Below are 19,811 nucleotides of genomic sequence, written 5' to 3'. Positions count from 1 at the left end.
GGGGCTGGGCCCCTGTTCCTTGGGGGGAGGGGGTGACAGTGGGGCTGGGTTCCTGTTCCTCAGGGGGAGGGGTTGACAGTGGGGCTGGGTTCCTGTCCCTCAGGGGGAGGGGGTGGCAGTGACAGTGGGGCTGGGTTCCTGTCCCTCAGGGTGGGGGGTGACAGTGGGGCTGGGCCCCTGTTCCTTGGGGGGAGGGGGTGACAGTGGGGCTGGATTCCTGTCCCTCAGGGGGAGGGGTGAGGGGTGACAGTGGGGCTGGGTTCCTGTCCCTCAGGGGGAGGGGGTGACAGTGGGGCTGGGTTCCTGTCCCTTGGGGGGAGGGGGTGGCAGTGACAGTGGGGCTGGGTTCCTGTCCCTCAGGGTGGGGGGTGACAGTGGGGCTGGGCCCCTGTTCCTTGGGGGGAGGGGGTGACAGTGGGGCTGAGTTCCTGTCCCTCAGGGGGAGGGGTGAGGGGTGACAGTGGGGCTGGGTTCCTGTCCCTCAGGGGGAGGGGGTGACAGTGGGGCTGGGTTCCTGTCCCTCAGGGGGAGGGGGTGGCAGTGACAGTGGGGCTGGGTTCCTGTCCCTCAGGGTGGGGGGTGACAGTGGGGCTGGGCCCCTGTTCCTTGGGGGGAGGGGGTGACAGTGGGGCTGGGTTCCTGTCCCTCAGGGGGAGGGGGTGACAGTGGGGCTGGGTTTCTGTCCCTCGGGGGTGGGGGTGACATTGGGGCTGGTTTCGTGTCCCTGCAGGGGGTGGGCTGTGGTTAGGGTTTGAGGGTGTTTTTGTAGAGAGAAGCTGCCACACACCATCCCTGATGTAGACACACCAACCCTGCACATCGGTAACTGATTTCCATCCCAGTAGTCAGTCATTGTTCTCACTAAGCTGTTTGGAGTACTTCACTATCACGTCAACTACTGCATCTACGCGCACACGCACACACCCACACCGTCCAGCTTGGAAACAGACTGCTGAGAGACATTTCACTCCCAAATTCTCATTCTAAAGCATGAATTTCCAATGCAAATTCAAATGGCAGTAAGAAAAGCACCCATTGTCCCAGTGCGATCTCCTGGTGCCTGCTCAGTCAGACAGAGTGAAAAGGGGGGGGCCTCATGTTTGGAGAGCTGCTCACCACCTTCCACAGCCACTGGGGCTGGGGTCTGACTTTCCCCACATTACACTGGGACCAGGGAGGCCAGGCAACACAATCAGCTGCTGGCTTAAGCTTCACAATAACGAGCAGACATCTCTTCCCAAACACCGCACACATGAAAGGTCACTGTCACTCTGCTCAGGCAGGCCTGACGAAGCAAGGTGCAGGAAGACCCACCCTGAACCGACTCCATTATCTAACCTTCAGCGTTGGCGGGGTTTCTGAGTCAATCACTAGCTGACATCAAATTCCACACCCTCAACACTCTCAAGAACTTTGGCCAGCCCCCGGTCCAAAAGCGGAATATTTAATCCCGGATCAATAGCTCTGCCCTCTCAACTTCCCCAATTCTGGAAGCTATCAGCATGTAGGAAAATGAAACGGGAAATCACAGATTCCAAGAGTACAGAAGAGACTCAACTGCCCATCAAGTCTCCAACTGAACTAGATCAATAAGAGTCCCACTACCTTCAATGATATGATATTTCAAGTGCCCGACCACATATGTTTAAAGATTGTGAAGTTTCCCATCTCAACTCTCACCCAAAGCAGTGCTTCTGAGGCCCCCACCAAACTCTGGTGAAAAAAAACCTTTTCCTTAAATCCCCTACCTTTCACTTTATAATTATGCCCCCTTGTTATTGACCCTTCAACTAAGGAGAACATCTGCTTCCTATCTATCCTGTCCATGCTTCTAATAATCTTGTACACTCTACAAGGTCCCCCCTCAGGTTCTCTGCTCCAAAGAAAACAACTTGAGCTTATCTAGCCTATCACTGAAATGCTCCATTCCAGGAAACATCCGGATGAATCTCTACTGCATCCCCTCCAGTGCAATCACACCCTTCCACAGAGCAGAGATCACAACTGCACACACTACTCCAGCTGTTACCCAACCAAAGCCCGGTACAGCGTCAACATAACCTCCCTGCTCTTATAACCTGTGCAATGATTGACAAAGGTAAGTGCAGGTCAGGCTAGAGCTAGAGTAATCAGAGCAGTTTTGGTCCCTTACTGAAAGGGAAGATATTAATTCATTCAAGACAGTTCAGAGAAGATGCACTTGGATTATGAACAAAGGTTAGATCTCCACTCACTAGAGTTTAGAAGAACGAGAGGTGGTTTGAAGGGGACATTGAGAATCCTTGAGGGGCTAATGCTGAAAGGATGTTGCTCCTCATGGGAGAGTTTAGGACCAGAGGGCATAGTCTCAGAATAAAGGGCCACTGATTCAAGACTGAGATGTGCTGATGGATTTCATTGGAGGGTCACTCAAAAAAGTGGCTGGTGAACAAGCCAATGCAAACATTTAATTTTGCAAAATTCCCTGGACTCAAGGAAGGTTCCAATAAATTCGAAGATAGTGAATGTTAACTCCTTTATTCTAAAAAGGAGAGCGAGCGAGCAGGAAACGGGCGGTGGGGCACGTTGTGGGCGGAACGGTGGCACAGTGGTTAGCACTGCTGCCTCACAGCGCCTGTAGACCCGGGTTCAATTCCTGACTCAGGCGACTGACTGTGTGGAGTTTGCACGTTCTCCCCGTGTTTGTGTGGGTTTCCTCTGGGTGCTCCGGTTTCCTCCCACAGTCACAAAGATGTGCGGGTCAGGTGAATTGGCCAAGCTAAATTGCCCGTAGTGTTAGGTAAGGGGTAAATGTAGGGGTATGGGTGGGTTGCGCTTCGGCGGGTCGGTGTGGACTTGTTGGGCCGAAGGGCCTGTTTCCACACTGTAAGTCTAATCTAAAAAAAAACTGCATCCATAGGAAAATATTAGACACTATTATTAAAGACATGGTAAGAGGGCACCAAGTTCAAGTTGATCAGGCAGAATCAACATGGTTTAGTGAAAGAGAAATCATGTTTCACCAGTTTATTGGAGTTCCATGAATTAGTAACAAGTAGATAAAGGGAAGTGGGTGGATGTACTGTATCTAAATTTCCAGAAGTATTTAATAAGACCATAAGACAAAGGAGCAGAAATTAGGCCATTCAACCCATCGAGTCTGCTCTGCCATTCAATCATGGCTGTTAGGTTTCTCAACCCTATTCCCCCCATAACCCTTGATACTCAGGAACCTACCTATCTCCGTCTTAAGTACACTCAACGACGTGGTCTCCCCAGCCCTCGTGGCAGTGAATTCCATAGACTCCCCACTCTCTGGCTGAAGACATCTCTTCTTATCTCCATTCTAACAGGTCTTTCCTTTACTCTAAGGCTGTGCCCTTGGGTCCTAGTCTCTCCTACCAATGGAAATATCTTCCCAACATCTACTCTGTCCAGGCCATTCAGCATTCTGTATATTTCAACTAGATTCCCCCTCATCCTTCTAAACTCTATCAAATATCGACAAGAGTCCTCAAACATTCCTCGTATGTTAAGCTTTTCATTCCTGGGACCATTCCCGTGAACGTTCTCTGACAAAACTCCAGCACCAGTACAGCCTTCCTGAGATATGGGGCCCAAAACTGCACACAGTACTCCAAATGGTGTCTGACCAGAGTCTTATAGAGCCTCAGAAATACATCCCTTCTTTTATATTCAAGTCGCCTCAAAATAAATGCCATCATTACATTTGCCTTCCTATCTACTGACTCAACCTGCAAGTTCGCCCTGAGAGAATCCTGGACTAGAACTCCCAAGTCTCTTTGCACTTCAGATTTCTGAATGTTCTCCCCCTTTAGAAAATAGTCCACACCTCCATTCTTCCAACCAAAGTGCATGCCCTCACCCTTCCCCATGCTGTACTCCATCTGCCACTTCTTTGACCACTCTCCTACCTTGTCCAAATCCTTCTGCAGCCTCCCCACCTCCTCAATGCTACCTGATCTTCTACCTATCTTTGTGTTGTCTGTAAACGGAGCCAGAATGCCCTCAGTTCCTTCATCTTGATTGTTATTGTATGAAGTGAAAAGTTGTGGCCCTAACACTGAGCCTTGTGGAACATCACTTGTCACCGGCTGCCATCCTGAGAAGGAGCCTTTTATCCCAGTCTCTGTTTTCTGTCAGCCAGCCCAGCTTCTATCTGTGCTAGCACCTTCCCCCTAACACCATGGGCACTTAGCTTACTCAGCAGCGTCCTGTGCAGCATCTTGTCAAAGGCCTTCCTGAAGTCCAGGCAGATAACGTCCATTAGGTCTCCTTGGTCTAACTTGCTCGTTACCTCCTCCAACAATTCTAACAGATTTATCAGGTACGACCCCCCCTTGATGAAAGCATGCTGACGTTGACCTATTTTACAGTGCACTCCAAAGTATCCAGGATTCCAGGATCTTGCTCATGATCAAGGTTAGACTAATCGGTCTGTAATTTTCTATCTTTTGCCTTACTCCCTTTTTAATCAGGGGTGTCATGTTAGCGATTTTCCAGTTGTCTGGGATCCTCCACAATTCTAGCAATTCCTGAAAAATCACCAGTAATGCCTTCATTATCACTTCAGCTATCTCCCTTAGAACCACCTGCTCCAGGTGATTTATCCACCTTCAGACCATTCAGTGTTTCTAGCACCTTCTCCTTGGTGATGGCCACCAGACCCAGCTCTGACCCCTCACTCTCTTAACTTTTGGGATATTACTCATGTCTTCCACCATAAAAACTAATTAGATTAAATTAGATTCCCTACAGTGTGGAAACAGGCTCTTCGGCCCAACTAGTAAAAAATGAGGTCTGCAGATGCTGGAGATCACAGCTGCAAATGTGTTGCTGGTCAAAGCACAGCAGGTTAGGCAGCATCTCTGACCCTCCGAAAAGTAACCTACCCAGACCCATTCCCCTTATTTACCCCTGACTAATGTACCTAACTCTACCAGCAATTTAGCATGACCAATCCACCTAAACTGCAGGTCTTTGGACTGTGGGAGGAAACCCACGCAGACACGGGGAGAATGTGCAAACTCCACACAGACTATTGCCCGAGGCTGGAATCGAACCTGGGACCCTGGTGCTGCAGTGCTAACCACTGAGCCACCGTGCCACCCCTGACATGAAGTAATTATTCAGTCCCTCTGCCATTTCCTTGTTCCCTACTACTATCTCTCCAGCATCATTTTCCAGCCACCCAACTCTTTTGCCCTTCATATAACTGAAGAAACTCTCTCAGTCTGCCTTGATATTGCTAGCTAGCTTACCCTCATATTTAAACTTCTCCCTCCTTATTTCTTTTATTGCTGCCCTCTGTTGATCTTTGTAAGCTTCCCAATCCTCTGGGTTCCCACTGCCCTTCACCACATTATCTGCTTTCCCTTTTGTTTTTATGCTGACCCTGAACTTCCCTAGTCAGCCACGGTTGCCTCATCCTCCCTGTACCATGCTTCCTTTTCCTCAGGATGAATCCCTGCTGTGTCTCCTGAAGTACTCCCAGAAACTCCTGCCATTGCTGTTCCACTGTCTTTCCTGCTTGCAGAAAGTGAGGACTGCAGATGCTGGAGATCAGAGTTGAGAGTGTGATGCTGGAAAAGCACAGCAGGGCAGGCAGCATCCGAGGAGCAGGAGAATTGACGTTTCAGGCATAAGCCCTTCATCAGGAATGTAGAGAGAGGAGAACTTCTTTAAGGTAGGCATCCTTGGAGGAGGCTTCGCTGTAGGGTTGAAATCAACCAGGAGAAAGTGAGGCTTGCAGATGTTAGAGATCAGAGGTGAGAGTGTGGTGCTGGAAAAGCACAGCAGGTCAGGCATTATCCGAGGAGTAGGGTAATCAATGCTTTAAGCATAAGCTTTTCATCAGGAATGGCCTGCTGGGCTCCTCTCCCAGTCAGTTCTACCCAGCTCCTCCCTCATGCCTCTGTAGTTGCCTTTATTCAGCTGTAATACCGTTACCTCTGATTCTATCCTCTCCCTCTAAAACTGCAGGGTGAATTCTATCATATTACTCTCACTGCCTCCTACAGGTTCCTTCATCTTAAGCTCCCCTACCAAGCCTGCCTCATTGCACAACACTAAATCCAGTACTGCCTGTTTCCTAATGAGCTCCACCACAAGCTGCTCCAAAACGCCATCCTGTAGACACTCCACAAATTCCTTTTCTTGCAATCCACTGCCAACCTGATTTCTCAGTCCACCTGCACACTGAAATCCCCCATGATCACTGTAACTTTGCCTTTCCTACACATCTATTCTATCTCCTGGAGTATCTTGCGCCCCAGCTCCTGACTGCTGTTTGGAGGTCTGTACATAACTCCAACTATGGGTTTTTTCACCTTGCAGTTCCTCAATCCTACCCACACAGAGTCGACATCACCTGACCCTACTGCATTTCTTACTATTGATTTAATTTCATGTTGTACTAATAAGGCAATCCCTCCCCCTCTGCCCACCTGCCTGTCTTTTCAATAGGAAAGATATCTATGAATGTGCCCCTTGCATCTCTGTGATGCCCACCATCCATACCAGCCAATTTCAAGCTGCGTCACCACCTTATACCTTATTCCATTACTCCATCAGATGTCATTGACTGCAAACAAGAAACAGAATAGGCACAAATGGGTCAATTTCTGGTTGCCAATGTATTGTGATGAGGTACCGGGGTCAGTGCTGAGGGTCTCAACATTAGACTTTCTATAAATAACCCAGACAAAGCAACACAAGGTAGAGTCATTAAATTTGCTGACGATACAGGGAAGCTCAGTTGGCTGAACGCCTGGTTTGTGATGCAGTGACACCAGCAGCACAGGCTCAACTGGCTGAGGTCACTGAAGGATCTCCTTGTCAATCGCTCCACCTGCCTGAGGGGACGGACGACCCTCAGGTTAAACCATCACCGTCAGGGGACCCGATCTGGTGTACCCTAGAACTCTGTGGGAAGCTAGGGAAGTGATTGCTGGAAATGTGTTGCTGGAAAAGCGTTGCTGGAAAAGCGCTGCAGGTCAGGCAGCATCCAAGGAGCAGGAGAATCAACATTTCAGGCATGAGCCCTTCTTCAGGATTTCCTGAAGAAGGGCTTATGCCCAAAACGTCGATTCTCCTGCTCCTTGGATGCTGCCTGACCTCCTGCACTTTTCCAGCAATACATTTACAGCTCTGATCTCCAGCATCTGCAGTCTACACTTTCTCCTAAGTAATTGCTGGGCTTCTTGCTGAGATATTTGTATCATCAATAGTCACAGGTGAGGTGCTGGAAGACTGGAGGTTGGCAAGCTTGGTGCCACTGTTTTAGAAGGGTGGTAAGGACAAGCCAGGTAACTATAGACCAGTGAGCCTGACCTCGGTGGTGGGCAAGTTGTTGGAGGGAATCCTGAGGGACAGGATGTACATGTATTTGGAAAGGCAAGGACTGATTCGGGATAGTCAACACGGCTTTGTGCGTGGAAAATTATGTCTCACAAACTTGATTGAGATTTTTGAAGTAGTAACAAAGATGATTGATGAGGGCAGAGCAGTAGATGTGATCTATATTGACTTCAGTAAGGCGTTCAACAAGGTTCCCCATGGGAGACTGATTAGCAAGGTTAGATCCCATGGAATACAGGGAGAACTAGCCATTTGGATACAGAACTGGCTCAAAGGTAGAAGACGGAGGGTGGTGGTGGAGGGTTGTTTTTCACACTGGAGGTCTGTGACCAGTGGAGTGCCACAAGGATCGGTGCTGGGTCCTCTACTTTTTGTCATTTACATAAATGATTTGGATGCGAGCATAAGAGGCACAGTTGTGATGACACCAAAATTGGAGGTGTAGTGGACAGCGAAGAAGGTTACCTTAGATTACAACGTGATCTGGACCAGATGGGCCAATGGGCTGAGAAATGGCAGATGGAGTTTAATTCAGATAAATGTGAGGTGCTGCATTTTGGGAAATCAAATCTTAGCAGGACTTATACACTTAATGGTAAGGTCCTAGGGAGTGTTGCTGAACAAAGAGACCTTGGAGCGCAAATTCATAGCTCCTTGAAAGTAGAGTTGCAGGTAGATAGGATAGTGAAGGTGGTGTTTGGTATGCTTTCCTTTACTGGTCAGAGCATTGAGAACAGATTTTGGGAGGTCATGTTGCAGCTGTACAGGACATTGGTTAGGCCACTGTTGGAATATTGTGTGCAATTCTGGTCTCCTTCCTATCAGAAAGATGTTGTGAAACTTGAAAGGGTTCAGAAAAGATTTACAAGGATGTTGCCAGGGTTGGAGGATTTGAGCTACAGGGAGAGGCTGAACAGACTGGGGCTGTTTTCCCCGGAGCGCGGAAGCTGAGGGGTGACCTTATAGAGGCTATAAAATCATGACAGGCTTGGATAGGATAAATAGACTAGGTCTTTTCCCTGGGGTGGGGGAGCCCTGAACTAGAGAGAATAGGCTTAAGGTGACAGTGGAAAGATATGAAAGAGACCTAAGGGGCAACTTTTTCACACAGGGGGTGGTACGTGTATGGAATGAGCTGCCAGAGGATGTGGTGGAGGCTGGTACAATTGTAACATTTAAGAGGCATCTGGATGGGTATATGAATAGGAAGGGTTTGGAGGGATATGGGCCGGGTGCTGGCAGGTGGGACTAGATTGGGTTTTGATATCTGGTCGGCATGGACGGGTTGGGCCGAAGGGTCTGTTTCCATGCTGTACATCTCTATGCCCAGTCACTGCTTTCTAATTAGGGTTGTCCATTAGTCCAGTAGGACAACGGGGACTTTATCTTTTTGGTAGAAAAACAAACGAATACAGATCCTTAATGAGCAAACATCTAACAAAGGCAGCATAGCATCTGTAAAGACAGGATTATTTTATTTTCTGTATTTTTTATGGTGATTGACTGAATTGAGAAACACTACCCCCTCCTCCAGGTCATTGATACGGATAATAAACCTTTGAGAGACTCGGACTGATCCCTGTGACATTCCGTCAATTACAACTTTCCAACCTGAAAAGTAACTATTAATCCCGAATGTCTTCGGTGTTAACCAATCCTCAAACCAAGCTAATACACTCCCACACAATACCATGGGCTCCTATGTTGTGCAACCGAATCAAAATCCATCTAAAAATCCAAATACACTATATCTAACAGTTCCCCACTTGTTACATTCTTGAAGAACTTTGGAAATTCTCTTTCACAAAACCATCCTAAATCTCTGATTGCATTAATTTGTCCTTCCTTAACAATGGAACCCATTTGCAGCATATTGCCCAATGATAGATGCCAGACCACCTAGTGTCTCGTTTCCTGCTTTCCACCTCCCTCCCTCCTTGAACAGGGCCATCACAATAGCAATTTTTCAATCCACCAGGATACTTCCAGAATCTAGTGAATTCTGGAATATTTCGACCAATGCCTCCACTCTCTGTGGCCACTTCCTTTAAAACCCCTGGAAGCAAACCATCAGATCCAGCTCAGATGGGAAGCTGTCTGCCTTCAGTTTGTTACCTGCGGTACAGATTACTATATTCCCGCCCATTGCTAACTGGATATCTTTGAGATGTTTATAGCCTCTGCTACAATGAAGGCCAAGCAAAATATCGTTTTAAATGATTTGTCATTTCCCAGTTTCCCCACATCATTATTAGTTGTCCAGATAAATCTGCAATATTCCCACAGCTCTCCATTTTTATATACAGAAGAACCTTGATTATCCAGTATTTTGGATTATCTGAACAAGATCACAAGGTCCCGACATTGGCTAACTACGCTATCCAGCATTTGATTAACCGAATGAAATATTCCCCGCCCATATCCTTCAGGTGATCAAGTTTCCTCTGGACCTGCAGAAGTTGTCGGTTTTCCTTTCTCATGGCGTGTGGTAACACACACACACCAACAGCTCCTTCCCCACTGTTATCAGCCTGCTGAATAGACCCCTCAAATTTCAAACCAAATGTTGATCTTGCTTTTTGTGCACCTTCCTTGTATTCCTCGCTCCGTTCGATCACCCCATGATCTCTGTACGGTATGATCTACCGATACTGCAAGCATAACAATTTTTTTTTCACTGTACCAAGGTCCATGTGACAGTAATAAATCAAATATTCCATGCCAATTTACTTTCACAATCAATTCTCTCCCTTTTCTATTAATTATAAAGCGATCAGATCATGGCTCCTAAACAATTTCTAATCCTCTGGCTTAGTTTGTGCAACTAGGTTGCCTTACTTTCTAATTGGTTAGTTCACCTGATCGCCTTCATAATCACCGTGGTAACAGGAGAAAGACTCAAAAAGGCCATGAAGGGAAACGTTTAATTTATACGGATTGGTTTATGTGTGGAATGAACTGCCAGAGGGAGTGGCAATGCAGGTACAGTTACAGCACTGCAAAGACAGTTGGATAAATACATGAATAGGAAAGGTAAGGAGGGACCTGGGCCAGGAGCAGGCAGCTGGGAACATGGTCAACATGGATGACTTGGACTGAGGGGTCTGCCTCCATGCTGTATGAATCTAAGTCCTTTTTCACCAGAATAAATTTTAGATGGTTTATGAAATATCTACTGAGACAACTGCTCATCCACTGACCTTCCCTTTTGTCTATTTTTCCAGCTCATTGCAGACATCTATGGCTTTCGTTAACAGGGGGATCGAGTTTAAGAGCCGCAAGGTTTTGCTGCAGCTCTACAAGTCCCTGGTGAGACCACACTTGGAATATTGTGTCCAGTTCTGATTGCCCTACTATAGGAAAGATAAAGAGGCTTCGGAGAGGCGCAAAGAAGGTTTACCAGGATGCTGCCTGGACTGGAGGGCTTGCCTTATGAAGGAAGGTTGAATAAGCTCAGACCTTTCTCTCTGGAGAGGAGGAGGAAGAGAGGAGACCTGATCGAGGTATACAAAGATAATGAGAGGAATAGATAGAGTTGATAGCCAGAGACTTTTGCCCAGGGCGGGATTGACTGGGATGAGGCATCATAGTTTTAAGGTATTAGGAGGAAGGTATAGAGGGGATGTCTGAGGTAGGTTCTTTATGCAGAGAGTTGTGAATGCATGGAATGCGTTGCCAGCTGTGGTGGTGGGAGCAGAGTCACTGGGGACATTTAAGCGACTGCTGGACATGCACACGGATAGCAGTGAGTTGAGGGGTGTGTAGGTTAGGTTATTTTGTTTTAGATTAGGATTAATCCTCGGCACAACATTGTGGGCTGAAGGGCCTTCTCTGTGCTGTACTTTTCTAAGTTTAACTCTTTCTTCACCCCTCTGTAATTGCCGCATTTAAGTTGAGGACACTGGTTTGAGACCCGAGGTGATCTTCCCAAAACTGAACTTGAAACACTACCACTAAAGGATCCTTAACTATGAGATCTGTTATTGACCATATTTCATTACACATTGTTAAATTGAAAACAGCCTGTTCCTAGATACAACCACAAACGCACTCTACAAATGTAGCTCCCGTGTCACCCGTCCCACCTGACTTGCCTATCATTATGCCAAATAAAAACCTCATGATGAATGCCTCCTTACATTCCTCCATGATTTCCTGATAGGGTCCAATGCCATTTTGTGAACAAGGCTACCCTCTGTGCTTTTCTATTTTATCAGTTCTTCCAAACTATCAAATATTCGTGAATGATGAGCTCCTGATAGCGTGCAACTACGTCTCTGGAATAACAATCAAGTCACATTCACACCATTTGATTTCTGCCATCAACACTTGTTCAAATGCTCGAAGTCACACGACACCAGATTAGAGTCCTGCAGGTCTACCCCCAGCTCCAACCTGGTACTGTGTCGTGTGACTTCCCAATCCAACACCAGCACCTCCACATCACATCACAAATGCTGTGTGCATTCAGATAAAATACATTCAACTTTCACAGATTATCAATATTACTCACTCTGGTTTGAATTTCTACAATATTCTTCAGTGTAGATTTTCCACCTCTTGCTGTAACATTGTGGATTATATTTCACTTCTTCCCCATGCTGCAACACCACACTCTCATTTCTTTTCAATTTTTTACACTTTCCTTTATTTGAACACTCCCCTCCACTAATTAATGTAAACTCCGAAGTACTAACCTAGTGGTGTCAGGATGGATAAAATAAAGCAGTAAGTGGACCATGTACGAGTGTCAGTGCCCTATGAATCAGATATCGTCTTATTTACTCCACACAAATTTGCTTGAGGCTCATGGAGTAATCTAGAGACCATTACCTTGGAGGCTCTGGAGTTATATTTGTCTTTGAACCACAATAAACAATTGGGAACTCTGACTGCACACCTGCAGTGCTGACCCTCTGACAGTGCAGCACTCCCTCAGCACTGACCCTCCAACAGTGCGGCACTCCCTCAGCGCGGACCCCCTTCAGCGCTGACCCTCGACAGTGCGGCGCCCTCTCAGTGCTGATCCTTCAGAGCGCGGCGTTCCCTCAGCGCTGACCCTCCGACTGCGTGGCACTCCCTCAGCGCTGACCCTCCGACAGTGCGGCGTTCCCTCAGCGCTGACCCTTGGACAGTGCAGAGCTCCCTCAGCGCTGACCATCTGATGTAGAAATGACATGACAGCAAGTCATGGCAGTCTCAGTTATGTACCTAACAGGAGGTTTAACCCCTTTTGGCTTCCTGAACACGTTCAATTGCTTCTTATAGCTGTGTAGCCTTGAACCTAAACAGGGAGCTGCTTGGAGCTGACATCATTTGTTTAGATCCACATAGCTGTGTAAATGAATTCAGATTCACCACTCTACCAGCCGACAGACTGATATCAGGATTCTCAGGGACTGAAATGTTGAGCCAATGAATCCCAGCGTCTGTCCTGTTGCCTGTTGCCTGTTACAGAGCAGCCAGGCTGTGTGCTGGACACTACTTACCAGGTACAATTCATGTCAGTCACCAGCCTGATGGGAACTTGGGATTTATTGCAACCTGTGAACCTCCATGTCAAGCTGAACTCAGAGTTTATCAGGATAAGACAATGGCACTAGCTGCTAAAACACCACCTGAGACATCAAGAAGCACCGTGTTAATACAAAGCTGGTGTTCATCAGTCAGCCTGTTGGGCAAGTCAAAACGTGTGGTGCTGGAAAAGCACAGCTGTTCAGGCAGCATCCGTACAGCAGGAGCCTCAATGTTTTGAGCATAAGCTCTACATCAGGAATGTGGGGTGGGGTGGGGGGATCCAAGGGGGCTCAGAGATAAATGGGAGGGGGAAAGTAGCTGGGAATGCGATAGGTTGATGAAGGTGGGGGCTGATGGGGACAGGTCGGAGTGAAGGGTGCAGTGGATAGGTGGGACTGAAGATGGACAGGTAGGACAGTACTGAGTTGGGGGGTGGATTGGGGGCAAGCTCGGGGGAGGGGAGATGAGGAAACTGGTGAAATCCACATTGATCCCGTGCAGTTGGAAGATGAGGCATTCTTCCTATAGGCATTGGGTAGCTGGGATTTGCCTGTCCTTGGTCGGGTAGGAGTGGGGTTATCGTGTTGGGCCACAGGACTGTGGGATTGATTGGCGCGTGTGCCCCAGAGATGTTCTCTGCAACATTCCGCAAGATGGCATCCTGTCTCCCCAATGCACAGGAGACCACATCGAGGGCAATGGACACAGCAGATGAGAGTACTTCATCTTCCACCTTGGGACCACCACCTTCATCTACCTATTACATTCGCAGCTAGCTTTCCCCAGCACCACCCTCCTCCCATTTATCTCGCTGCCCCTCCCCCACAAAAAAACTCCTGATGAAGGGCTCATGCTTGAACCGTTGACTCTTCTGCTACACAGATGCTGCCTGACCTGCTGTGCTTTTCCAGCACCACACTTTTTGACTCTGATCTCTCGCATCTACATTGCTCACTTTCTCCTGTTGGGTCATCAGTATCACAATGACCATTTATAACTTTAATCATGTCTTCAATCCAATAAAACATTGCAACATACTAGATAGGGCAATAATCAGCAAAGTGGGCACCAAGCCACAAGCTGGGGAAAGGAGACAAAAACTGTCTTCAACACTTGGAGAAATAAGTAAGTGTAAAGAGGAGAGTGCAGCCTCTGAGCAGGGGCCTGGAGATGCAATATTTTGTTTTTATCTGACTGTTTTGACTGTCATGGTAAGCTATACATAAAGCCCCCAGCTCCAATGGAGAGGGCATTGCCTGGATTACAGCTGCAGTACAATAGCAGAAACCAGGTAGAGGTCATCGATCCTCCTGCTCCTTCTCCGCCAAAATTTTAAAATAGATTCTATTTTGCAACGGCTTTCAATTCTGAAGGCATGCTAGACTCTGTTCCTCTCTACCAGCACTGCTAAGTTTCTCAGCATAATCTCTGTTTTATCCTCTAAAGAAACTGTGCGAAGCAGACAGATCTGAATCTCAAACATAGGACCACTCAGCCATGGTTACTGACACGGTTTTTAAAAGCAAGCTCTTTCAAAATGCAATTACTGAAGTGCACGTGGAACTTGAGCCCAGACCTTCTGGATCAGAGGTAGGGACACTGCCACTGCGCCACAATAATTTTTCTCTAGCTCAGGATGTTTGTTTAAACAAACTAGACAATCAGTTGTGACACTTTCGACAGAACGGGTAATTCATAATTACTGCCACTGTATCTCCCACTGCCCTGCTCCTCACAGCACACATTCAACTCATATAATCCCGACAGTGTGGAAACAGGCCACTTGGCCCAACAATTCCACACCGACTTCCGAACAGTAACCCACCCAGACCCATTCCCCCACCATGAGAAGAGTTGTAGCTCAGATTAAGCTAACCAAACAAGCAGACAAAATGAGCCCAGAAACCCTAGCCACTCTCCCCTACCTCGAGAACATCTCGGAAATGACTGCCAGACTACTCCGACTTCTTGGGTTTGTTGCTGAGAATTGGCGGGCTGTGTTCATTGGGTACACATTCTTTTTGAATATATTCAAATATTGAACCAAATACTGAACTATAGAAGCAATCATCCCAACATCCCACACACGAAGCTGCATTAGAACATTATATTAACGAGCCACCCCACACTGCAGCACAGAGGAACGACGCAGAGCAGAGGAAAATCACCGACATCGTGTATTCAAATAAACACAGTTTGATGATTTCTCAGCAACAAACCCAAACAGGCAGATAAAACACAACCAGAAACCCTAGCCACTCCCCCCTACATCAAAGACATCTCGGAAATGACTGCCAGACTACTCACACCCTTTGGCATCACGGTAGCCCACAAACCCCCCAACACACTAAAACAGCAGCTAATGAACTTGAAAGACCCTATACAGACAAGCAAAACTAATATCATTTACAAAATACTGTGCAAGGACTGTAACAAACACTACACTGGGCAAACAGGCAGAAAACCAGCCACTAGGATACACAAACATCAACTAGCCACACACCTTTGGATGGTGAGAGGCAACCAGAGCACCTGGAGGAAACCCACACAGACACGGGGAGGACGCACAAACTCCACACAGACAGTCGCCCGAGGCAGGAATCGAACCCGGGTCCCTGGTGCTGAGAGGCAATAGTGCTAACCACTGAGCCACCCCGGTCTCACAAACTTGATTGAGGGTTTTTGAAGTAACAAAGTGGATAGATGAGAGCAGAGCAGTGGATATGATCCAAATGGACTTCAATGTGACAAAGTTCCTCGTGCCTGCCTTGAAGAAGTTTTCCACCTCTCACTACAAGAATCTCAGGGAGTCCCTCTCCCACTGCAACTACTCTATGTTACTTTCTCCCCACCCCCACCCTCCTCTAGCTTATCTCTCCACCCTTCAGGCTCACTGCCTTTATTCCTGATGAAGGGCTTTTGCCCGAAACGTCGATTTCGCTGCACTTTGGATGCTGCCTGAACTGCTGTGCTCTTCCAGCATCACTAATACAAAACAACATGACCTACTCTCACTAGTATCCTTACATGAGGAAGGACACTACTTTGATTGGGACAACATCCTAGGTCAAGCCAAACAGAAACACGCATGAGAATTCCTAGATGTTGTGAAACTTGAAAGGGTTCAGGAAAGATTGACAAGGATGTTGCCAGGGTTGGAGGATCTGAGCTACAGGGAGAGGCTGAACAGCTGTTTTACCTGGAGCGTCGGAGGCTGAGGGGTGACCTTATAGAGGTTTACAAAAGTATGAGGGGCATGGATAGGGTAAATAGACAAAGTCCTTTCCCTGGGGTGAGGGAGTCCAGAACTAGAGGGCATAGGTTTAGGGTGAGAGGGGAAAGATATAAAAGAGACCCAAGGGGCAACTTTTTCACGCAGAGGGTGGTACGTGTATGAAATGAGCTGTCAGAGGATGTGGTGGAGACTTGTACAATTGCAACATTTAAGAGGCATTTGGATGGGTATATGAATAGAAAGGGTTTGGAGGGATATGGGCTGGGCGCTGGCAGGTGGGACTAGATTGGTTTGGGATATCTGGTCGGCATGGACGGGTTGAACCGAAGGGTCTGTTTCCATGCTGTACATCTCTATGACTCTAAGTACGGCATTCCAACCTGAACTCTACCAACAAACACATTGAGTTGGATCCTATTTACCTCCCTCTAAGAAAAAGAACAGGAAATGACAGCACAAACCCAAGGAACCCTAAACACAAATAGAAAGTGGGTCACTAACATCAGTGCTTCACCAGAGGCTCACTGATGACGTTACCTAGTATGGTGACAAAACGTCTGAAAATGAACCTGTCAGCTCAGCGAGCAAACCTACATCCATTCTCTTACCCTATTGTTCTACATTTACCCCAGACTAACGCACCTAACATACACATCCCTGAACACTATGGACAATTTAACATGGCTAATTCACTGAATCAGCACATCTTTGGATTGTAGGAGGAAACCCACGTAGACTCAGGGAGAATGTGCAAACTCCACACAGACAGTTGCCTGGGGCTGGAATTGAACCTGGGTCCCTGGCACTGAGAGGCAGCAGTGCTAACCACTGAGCGACCGCGCTGTTCACAACTGTCAGCAATGGAACTCAGGTTATAATTGAGGAAAAGGTTTCTGTGAGACTTATTCACTTGAGAGAAGAGTTGCAATGAACACTACCATCTGGCAGGATCACAATGGGAAATAAAGCAAGTGGGGAACAAAAATTCAGAACTGAGACTTAAACTAATCAGAAATCATGGATGTCTCCAGGTTTAATATTTTATCCTCAAACAGAGACTCAAGGTAAACTCAATTCATTGCTATATGTGAACTGGTGATGATACCACTCCTTCAGCCAGACCTCAGGCATGGGAAAGGGGTGGGAAACTCCTCACCTGGGACCTCAGAGGGAGAGCACCCCATCCTCACTCTTCTCATGCCCTTCCTCCCATTCTCCTCACCTCATTCCTCCTCCCCTCCCCTTCGTTTGATGCTCTTGCCTACATTCATCCTCCATTCCCACCCAAAGGTCACTGACCCCTTCCCCACTTGCATGCATCTCTCTAAAGTCTTCTCTCATACTATTTCCATCTCCCCCACACAACACATCTCCCTATCCCCCCTCCTGCCACACACTTCCCCTGCACTCATATCCCTTCTCCCTGTCTCCCTTGCCCCTGAACTTCCTCTACCTGCCTGCTTGACCTAATTACCCCTTTCCCTGCCGCTACACAGCCATCTGCCCGCCTCTCCCTATCCCACCCTCCCTCTACATTCCACCACTTCCCTATTACCTCCCCCTGCATTCTCCAACCCTGCCCTCTCCCTCCCTGCCTCTCCCCTCCCCTTTCTAACCTCTCTTCTCTCCATCTGCCCCCTCCCTCTCCTTCCCAACTTCCCTCCTCTCCCCGCCCCACCTCTCCCCACTCTCTGCCCCTCCTCTTTCTCCTCCCCACCCCTCCTTTCCCCTCCACCCCTCTCTCCCCTCCCCCACTCCCTCTCCCCTCCTTTCCCCCTTCCCCTCCCCCCTCTCTCCCTCACCCCTCTCCTTCCTCCTCCCTCTCCCCCCACTCCCCCCTCTCTTCCCCCCTACTCTCTCCCCCCTCCCCCCCCCCCCCCGGTACCTTGGGCAGCTCCCGCAGCTGGTTCGAGTCCAGCAGTAGTTCCTCCAGGCTGCGGCTGTAGCGGTAGATCTCCTCGGGGACCCCGCTCAGGGAGCAGTGCCTGCGGTCCACCGACTCGATATGTCGGTTACACCGCCACAGCGGGATACACTTCAGCATGGCGGGGCCTGGGGCCCGGGGCCTGGGGCCTGCCCCCGCTCCCGCTCACACCCACACTCACTCCCACAGCGCGGACTCCCCGCCGCCGCCGCGGGGCCTCTCCTTCGGTCAGTCCCCCGGGCCCGAGCCTCCGCCGCGGGGCCTCTCCTTCGGTCAGTCCCCCGGGCCCGAGCCTCCGCCGCGGGGCCTCTCCTTCGGTCAGTCCCCCGGGCCCGAGCCTCCGCCGCGGGGCCTCTCCTTCGGTCAGTCCCCCGGGCCCGAGCCTCCGCCGCGGGGCCTCTCCTTCGGTCAGTCCCCGGGCCCCGGGCTCTCGATCCAACCGGCGGTGGTGACGCACTCACGCTGTACGTGCTGCCTTGACCTCATCACGTCTCCGAACAACCGGACCGAACGCCATCTTGGTGAGGTCAAGGCTAGGGGGCGGGGCTGAGGATGAGCCGGCGCAGTGAGGGGCGGGGGCGGGGCTGTGTGGGCAGGACGGGCCTGAATGTGGGCGGGGTTGTGGGGAGCGAGGCGGTAAGGGGCGGGGACGAGACGGTGAGGGGCGGGGCTGAGTGTCGGCGGGGCGGGGTTGTGTGTGGGCGGGGCGGTGCGGGGCGGTGAGGGGCGGGGCTCAGGTGATCTCGGAGAAAGTGAGGACTGCAGATGAAGCTGAAAATGTGTTGCTGGAAAAGCGCAGCAGGTCAGGCAGCATCCGAGGAACAGGAGAGTCGACATTCCGGGCATGAGCCCTTCCTCAGGAATGAGGAGGGCCTGAAGAGGGAAGGGGCGTGGCAGAGGGAAGGGCTGGGGCTGGGGAAGAGGCAGGGCTGAGGGAAGGGGTGGTCCTGAGGGGATGGGGTGGGGCTGAGGGAAGGGGCGGGGCTGACAGAAGGGGTGGTCCTGAGGGGAAGGGGCGGGGCTGACAGAAGGGGTGGTCCTGAGGGGAAGGGGCGGGGCTGAGGGTATATCTCCCTCAGTATTTTCCCACCACTGACGTCAGGGTCACTGGTCTGCAGTTACCTGGAATATCCCTACTACCCTTATTGTACAGGGGGACAACATGAACAAACCTCCAGTCCTCCAGCCCCTCACCTGTATTTAGGGATGCCACAAAGATATCTGTCAGGGCCCCAGCTATTTCCTCTCTCGCCTCCCTCAGCAACCTGGGATAGATCCCAACTGGTCCTGGGGATTTGTCCACTTTAATATCCTTTAGCCTACCCAATAGACAATAGACAATAGGTACAGGACTAGGCCATTCTGCCCTTCGAGGCTGCACCACCATTCAATATGATCATGGCTGATCATCCTTAATCAGTATCCTGTTCCTGCCTTATCTCCATAACCCTTGATTCCACTATCCTTGAGAGCTCTATCCAACTCCAGAGACTGGGCCTCCACTGCCCTCTGGGGCAGAGAATTCCACACACGCACCACTCTCTGGGTGAAGAAGTTTCTCCTCATCTCTGTCCTAAATGGTCCAACCCGTATTTTTAAGCTGTGTCCTCTGGTTCGGCACTCACCCATCAGCGGAAACATGTTTCCTGCCTCCAGAGTGTCCAATCCTTTAATAATCTTATATGTCTCAATCAGATCCCCTCTCAGTCTTCTAAACTCAAGGGTATACAAGCCCAGTTACTCCAGTCTTTCAGCATAAGGTAGTCCCGCCATTCC

At 49.1% G+C, this 19,811-nt stretch overlaps 1 protein-coding gene across 1 annotated transcript in view; it reads right to left on the bottom strand.

Annotated features, from left to right (window-relative positions):
• scrib (scribble planar cell polarity protein) overlaps positions 1-18,526 on the bottom strand; it is a 185,157-nt gene extending 166,631 nt beyond the window's left edge. Inside the window, exon 1 of the mRNA XM_060825755.1 lies at positions 17,997-18,526. Within this exon, the coding sequence (XP_060681738.1) occupies positions 17,997-18,155 (159 nt within the window). The 5' untranslated portion in view covers positions 18,156-18,526. The remainder of the gene's footprint in view (positions 1-17,996) is intronic.
• Between the last annotated feature and the right edge of the window lie 1,285 nt (positions 18,527-19,811).

Source organism: Hemiscyllium ocellatum, chromosome 5, assembly GCF_020745735.1.
Source record: "Hemiscyllium ocellatum isolate sHemOce1 chromosome 5, sHemOce1.pat.X.cur, whole genome shotgun sequence".
Classification (NCBI taxonomy): Eukaryota; Metazoa; Chordata; class Chondrichthyes; order Orectolobiformes; family Hemiscylliidae; genus Hemiscyllium; species Hemiscyllium ocellatum.
The sequence above is the reverse complement of the archived record's forward strand: the minus strand, read 5'-3'. Positions and strand labels throughout refer to the sequence as shown.